General features: G+C 35.1%; 1 protein-coding gene across 1 annotated transcript in view; it reads left to right on the top strand.

The window, feature by feature from the left end:
• Window positions 1–1,778: 1,778 nt before the first annotated feature.
• Window positions 1,779–7,108, top strand: part of LOC119644946 (DC-STAMP domain-containing protein 2-like) — a 5,640-nt gene continuing 310 nt past the window's right edge. Inside the window, exons 1-12 of the mRNA XM_038044690.1 lie at window positions 1,779–2,326; window positions 2,399–2,709; window positions 2,789–2,909; window positions 3,781–3,920; window positions 3,998–4,211; window positions 4,294–4,447; window positions 4,518–4,686; window positions 4,773–5,081; window positions 5,141–5,246; window positions 5,303–5,377; window positions 5,444–5,581; window positions 6,205–7,086. Of these exons, the coding sequence (XP_037900618.1) occupies window positions 1,779–2,326; window positions 2,399–2,709; window positions 2,789–2,909; window positions 3,781–3,920; window positions 3,998–4,211; window positions 4,294–4,447; window positions 4,518–4,686; window positions 4,773–5,081; window positions 5,141–5,246; window positions 5,303–5,377; window positions 5,444–5,581; window positions 6,205–7,086 (3,167 nt within the window). The remainder of the gene's footprint in view (window positions 2,327–2,398; window positions 2,710–2,788; window positions 2,910–3,780; window positions 3,921–3,997; window positions 4,212–4,293; window positions 4,448–4,517; window positions 4,687–4,772; window positions 5,082–5,140; window positions 5,247–5,302; window positions 5,378–5,443; window positions 5,582–6,204; window positions 7,087–7,108) is intronic.

Raw genomic sequence — 7,108 nt, forward strand, 5'->3', positions numbered from 1 at the left:
ATTGAAATTGAAAGATTTTCATTTCAACGTTTTATTTACTTCAATTGAAATGTTTAGTGTTTATATATTTTTATGCCCTACGTCACTTGTGATGCAGGGGTATATTGATTTTCCGTGAAGGACTTGAGATAGACCCGCCCGTTGTTAAATCGATTTTCGAGATATACTGAAGATACTTTCGATCTGAATGACTTCTAATGATAGACCGTGGCCTACGTGTATTTTGTTTGCATTGTAAAAACATCTATCGTCACGTATATCTATTAACAACAGCAGTATTCGCGAAATCCTAATATCTTAGGTAGGAAAAGAAGATTCTAGATTAAGTTATCATATGTGTCGTGTATCCTTTACATTCTTGTAGTGCAACTTTATGAAACTGAACTGTATTATGTAAACTCTCATAGAACGCATAGTAAGCAAACAATTCAAATTAAGATTACTTTTTTTTGCCAAACCCATCCTTGCATAGATCATAATTGAAACTGGTTTCCCAGCTTTCGAAAATAGACTTTATCAATTAAAAGCTAAAATAGTCCCCAAGCTTCTTAATTCAAACAAATCTATTCTGTGAGAAAGATTATTATTGCCAAGAAAATTCGAAAGTCACCATCTGCAATTGACTATTGTTTGTACATCACAAAGTAATTGAGCATTCTCTTAAGAATTTTCCACTAATTTGGTCTTAAACCTCCATGGATTTTGAAAGACTACTTTTTTGACATTTCGCTGTCTATGCACAAGAAAGAAGACACTCCCCAAATTGCGTCTTTAGGAATCTAATAGCTAAAAAAACCCAAGTACTGTAGAGATATTATCAAAAAGAAATTAATAAAAAAAGAAGAATTGCAAAATTATGAATATATATAAAAAAATGTATTTAAATTATATATTTGCGTTTACATGCCAAATACAACACTGTTTTTGTCTCCGATTAAAAAACTTTATTCGAGTCCACAGTAGTCGACTCATATATACTCATAATGCGACACTGTCGAAAAAGATGGTCGAGTCGAGTGTCCATTCGACGTTAATAAACCAGCCACAGTTCTTCTGTTAGTTTCATTTCAAGTAGGAAACGTCAAGACTCGTTTTACAAAGGGAAATATATGGCCACGGAAGAAAGAGAGAGCAGCAGAGGGAGAGCTAGAAATCCAAAGCGTCTTAAATCTAATTGATCGACACATTGCCTCCAAAATAACATTTTATCGAGTTGGAGATACCATAAGATGATAATGATCTTATTTTAAAAGACTAACGTAAAAGTTAATTCGAAAATAAACTCTTTTTCTTTAATTGGACACTAAATTGCAGAACACTGATACTTACAAATCAATTAACAATTACTTCAGCTCATTAGCTGTGCTCGGAACTTCTATTGCGGTTTTAATAGCAAGGGCTTGTAAATATACATTACTCGAATTTTCCGATGAGTCGTTCTGGCTTGTTCTTTTTTACTGGTTTTGCACAACAGCTTCTTGAACTGGCGTATAGTTTTTTGAAAATGTGTAATATGTGATGTGAGAAATTTATCGAATGTTAAAGTGCTACACTAAAGTATTCTGAAATGGGTTTGGTTGTTAAACAATGGGAAAAAAACCCGATAAGTTCGATGCGTAGAGTAATGGAAAATTACATATATGTGTCAGTTTGACCGTAAGTTAGTGACTCTGAAACGAAACGGTTTTCCCGTATAGATATGATCCCTCTTATGAGAGTACCCTAAAATTTTCTTATTTTTATTTTGAATTATATTTTAATCAAAAAGAAAGCGTCAAATGATTAGATCTTTAGGTTCAAAAATCGTTCATAAAGTTGTTCTTTTCTTTGCAAAACTCATCAAAAAGAAATCAAAAAGTGATGAAAAGAAACGTGTTGAGAAAAGAAGAAGATCCTCACGTAAATCTCGAAAGGCATCTGCTAATCGCAATGAATCTGAATACGAGGAATCCGCTAAGGATGCCGTTATAGATATATCAAAAGAATCGGGTGAGGAGACAAATACGCAAGATGAAGGAGAAGGGGAAGACGGAGAAGGAGAAGGAGAAGGAGAAGGAGAAGAAGGAGAAGGAGACAAACGTAAACGTAGATCGACTTTAGCCAAATTAGAAACATATGTGGCTTCATTATTTCGACGCCTTCTTGAAAGTAATATACCGATACATGATGTTTTAACATTTATGACAATAGGTTACGTGGTTGGTTTTATAATAACCATTATATGGTACAATTGCGTTACGGAAAAAGAACTGAATGTAGCGCGATGGGTGTTTTTCACTATATTCGGTTTCATTGCCCTGCTAATGGGTCATAGCAAGGAAGTGAGGTGAGTAGCCATTGGTAAATTTGTCATTTAGGAAAAATAGTTAATTAAAACTAACCGAAAAATCTTTTAAAGATGTACAATCACGTTAGCTATACCTATATTATGCAGCTCTCGTGGCAGATCCTTAATAGTAGCATTAGCGTTCTTCTTCGCCGTTAGTGGACCAACGGCGAATATGTTTAAAAATATTGACGTGATGACTTCAAGCATAACTTGTGGCCAAATGCAATTGAAACAGGCATTAAGTGACATGTTGGACACGCTTAAAGTCCCACTAGTGGCCATCAAAGAGGCTATACTTGTTGCAATAAAAGAGTTGAAAAATGTTATGAAAAAAGTGCAGTTAGTCCTGTATCATATACAGGAATTAATAATCATTTTATGTGAGTATTTGACAAACGGCATACACCCAGTGAAAGGAATTTTTTGGAATAATGCGAAATGTTGTTCTTGTTATTTCAGTGGCCAGCATTAAAAACGCATTTGATTGGTTACGCAATATAGTCAGTATGTGCAATAAGGAGTTTGGCACACCATTTGAACGTTGCATGAATACAGCCAACGATGCTATGATCTCTTGTCGGTAGGTTAAAGCGGAATAAAATGCCTACACTTTCTTTCTATGCAGCTATTCGAGAAAAACGTATTAAGAGCGGTTTTGATCTTCTCTTGTATGAGTTAGTTAAGAATCAATTGCGGACATATTGACCAGATTTCCTATGGCTTGTTTCGCCAGATCAGATGTACTCATTAAAGTACTTTGTAAGAATTATTAATATTCGCCTTCACAGCACATATCTGAAATTCAATTCAGTCGCTTCTTACACGAACTAAAAGGTTTGTCCTTCCGATTGCATAACATTGAAAGAAATGCTTGTTACTCTGTTAAGTATGCAAACGTTTACCATCAGCGTTGTATTGTGAATCGATGGCTGTGCCTTTCCGCCTACGCTCTTGGAACTCTGAACATAGCGAGAAAGATGAAACGTTTGCTATGAAACTACGCTTTTTAGTTTAAAATGAATGCGCGTCAACAAGTAGTAAAAAGGAGAAAGGTGAAACTTCTTATATGTACATCGATTCGTAAGCGCTTGCGAACTTTTTAAATAGGCGCTATCCGATTGCAACTCACCAAAAACTACAACGTATGAATCATAGCAGATGTAAGTCTGAAATTTTGTGCAAATACTTATCAGAAAATCAGCAAAAATCTTTAAGTTATTATCTATTAGAGAGATATTGAGTTGAAATAATAAATGAGTAAAATAAACATTTTCCAAGGCCGATGCGAAAAGCAAATTCTAATCGCGCGGCCAACTAACACCTACATAATTCACAAAATAGTTAAAAAGGTACATGCATTCATTTGGGGCGGTGGGTATCAAAAATTCGCTTTAAAGCAACCATAACTTTGTTACTCGTTTTTAAATTTATTCTATTACTTTTGTTTTTAGTGAAAAACTCGGTCCACTTAAAGCTCTTTGTCATTTAACCAAATTATTTAGCATGTTTTGTTATGCGGCGAAGATTGTCGATGTTATCTGTGTATTAATAGATTTTGTTGACGATGCTATAATAGGTGTGGTCATGAATAGTAAGTTCGTTACACAAATTTAATTTTGATGACTTACGTGGGTAATAAAATAATTTTACATTCAAATCTATCCGCAGAATTGAAAGAATTCGCCAACGAGGTCAAGCGATTATTTGATGTATCGATAACTTTTGATCATGATTTCTATTTTAAGACGACCAGCTCTAAAGAACTGAGTCAAATACGCGATGATATTATGAAAGATATTAGAAAACATATGCAAACATTTATTTTAATATTCGGTTGGTTGGATATTTTGAGCGTTTTATTGATGTGCCTTGTCTTATTTAAGTAAGCTCGGATAGCGAATTTATAAAAAGGTGACTGTATGCTAGAAGCAATTAAAATAATTTTATTTTTATATTTATTTCAGAGCGATTTGGTTTCGTATGAAATACGTACGCAATCCAAGCTATCAAAATAATTTTATTACCATTGAGTTTGTTCAAATTGATGAGAAGCGTCGCGAACAAGAAAAGGAAAGAGCATTGCCCTTAACATTGTGGGAAAGCTTTAAATATCCCAAAGTAACCATTCAGATATTTTTAGGGAGTAAATTATTGTTAATTAATTCATAATTTATTTACAATTTTAAAGCTCAGCGACTGTCGTTTGACCCGCGTGGAATTAACACAAATGGCCAAATCTGCCGTATTTCTAACAATATCCACTACACAACTATTTTGTATATGTCTTTCGGATTTCAGTCTATTTTGGGTTTTGGCTTTGATATCGTTTTTCGGTTTAAGACAACGGGGCTTTGAACGTTAGTTTATAATATAATAGGCAAAAAACTATGATAAATGAACGATTAAAAACCGATTCGCTGCTTCTGCAAATCTTATCTTACAGCCCCTCCTTACATTACTGTTCAAGTAAACGGTAGCGGTTTTGTGGGGGAAATTTTTCGCGGTATTGTGGGTGCTTTTGAACCAATGTCACAAAATTACACGGTCGATACAAAAACCTGTTTACCGTTACCGTATGAACCAAACTTTACGACATATTACTTGATAGCGTCGTTATGTTGCTTGGCATGGATATTTTTGCTCTGTCAGCCATATGGCTTACGTTTAAGACATGCCATCATGCGTTTGTATTATCCAGATGTGGCCAGGGAGCGTGCTGTATGGCTTTATGATAAAATTTTGCTAAATCGCAGTAAGAATTTAAAATTTGGAAACTTTCCAACGAATTCATTAATAATTTCGAATATGTAGTGACTTTTTTCAAACTGGCTCGACGCAAAGCTCGGCTTCTTTTCGTTTCTGATAAAACTGTTGATGATTTTTCCTGGATGGATTGGATTAGAGCACGTACCGAAAAGTAAATTTACCGTCTTTTGAACATGGATCTTTTATTCTTTGTTCATTTCCCTGCAGGTATTGGTGGTGTCGTCTTATCCTGGGTCGCTCCAAATCTGAAAAATGTTTACTTTGTGGCACACCGTTAAAAGCGTAATTCAGTTAATAATCGATTTGAAAGAATTGTTTTGCTTTCTAATTATCTTTATTACCTGTTAGTGATACACGGGTTAAATGCGAGTCCTTGGGCTGTAAGGCGCTTTATTGCAAGACTTGTTTTGAAGGTTCTGAGAATATATGCTGCATTTGTCATAATCCGATGGAATATGGTGACTTAAGTGATTTATCGGAAATCAAGTGAGTCGTTTTATATATTATTCTGTTCTGTTCATTGTGAAAATATTGACAAAGAAGTCGACCGTACCAAATTTGAATCACAAAGGTCTATTTTTTGGACACCACCGCATATAAACAGATTCAGGAGATGTAAATCCTTATAAGACAAGAGGGCCTAACTGTTAATATTCTATTATGAAAATTTATTCAGGATTTCAATTTGAGATACAAATTAAGGAGACAAAATATGAACAGCATGGGTCTATTTCTTGGACCCGACTCCATATAAAATTTCGTATAAATAATAAGGACGCCAGATAAAGACCCAATTTTTAATATTTCACGATTACAATTGAAATAAAAAAATCAACAGTAGGGAATTCGGATCACGTAGGTATAGTTGTTAGATCCATACAAGTTTAGGGATTATCATGAAAAGCAATGGAGAGAAAATGTAATTCTAGTTTTCTATGACGGCGACTGAAAAATAATAAAATATTTAGGAAGTAAATTAAATTTGCACAATTTGGATCGTGTTATGTGACGTTTTGGGCATCCTTATTCGACTTTGACCTACTACAGCGTTCTTGCTAATAATGGAGTAAGCAAGCTTTTGATTAAATTGTTTTGTTCCTAATACCAAGGGACTCATCGGATGATCCAGATGTACTTCATATTGACGAAACTGAAAAAGATTGTGTATTTGCAAAAGTGAAGAGGACTGGAGAAGCAGAAAAGGGCGAAAAAACAATTTCCGACGGCGGTCGTGGAAAAGCAAAGAAAGGTTTTTCATCCAAATTGGGAAATATATCTCGAATATTTCCCAGGGCATGTTGGAAATCTAAAGATGAGGAATCCAAAACTCATGCTGTTATTGAAATGCCAAAAACATCGGAAGAGAATTCGGATATAGAGAGATCAGATGTTGAAATAGATAAAACCAAACGTCGGTCGACTGCAAAGGAAGCAGAGGAAACTAGGCGAAAATCATCCATCAAGAAATATGGGAAAGATTCGGTTGACTCAGATACCAAAGAAGAAAAATCAAAACGTAGGTCGAGTGGAAAAAAAATTGACAAAAGCCCGACTGAAGCGGATACCGAAGAAGGAAAACCTAAACGTAGATCGAGTCGAAAGAATGTTGAGAAAGACTCAGGTGACGCGGATACCGAACAAGAAAAGCCTAAACGCAGATGGAGTCGAAAAAAGGTTGATAAAGACCCGGTTGATTCCGATATTGAAGAAGAAAAGCCTAAACGCAGATCGAGTGGAAAAAAGGTTGATAAAGACTCGATTGATGTGGATACCGAAGAAGAAAAACCTAAACACAGATGGAGTCGAAAAAAGGTTGATAAAAAGCCGCCTGATTCAGATACCGAAGAAGAAAAGCCTAAACCTAGATCGAGTGGAAAAAAAATTGACAAAGACTCAATTGACGCGGATGCCGAACAAGAAGAACTTAAACGCAGATGGGGTCGAAAAAAGGTTGATAAAGACCCGGTTGATTCCGATATCGAAGAAGAAAAGCCTGAACGCAGATCGAGTGGA

The sequence above is a fragment of the Glossina fuscipes genome, unplaced genomic scaffold (assembly GCF_014805625.2).
Source record: "Glossina fuscipes isolate IAEA_lab_2018 unplaced genomic scaffold, Yale_Gfus_2 1, whole genome shotgun sequence".
NCBI classification, from domain to species: Eukaryota; Metazoa; Arthropoda; class Insecta; order Diptera; family Glossinidae; genus Glossina; species Glossina fuscipes.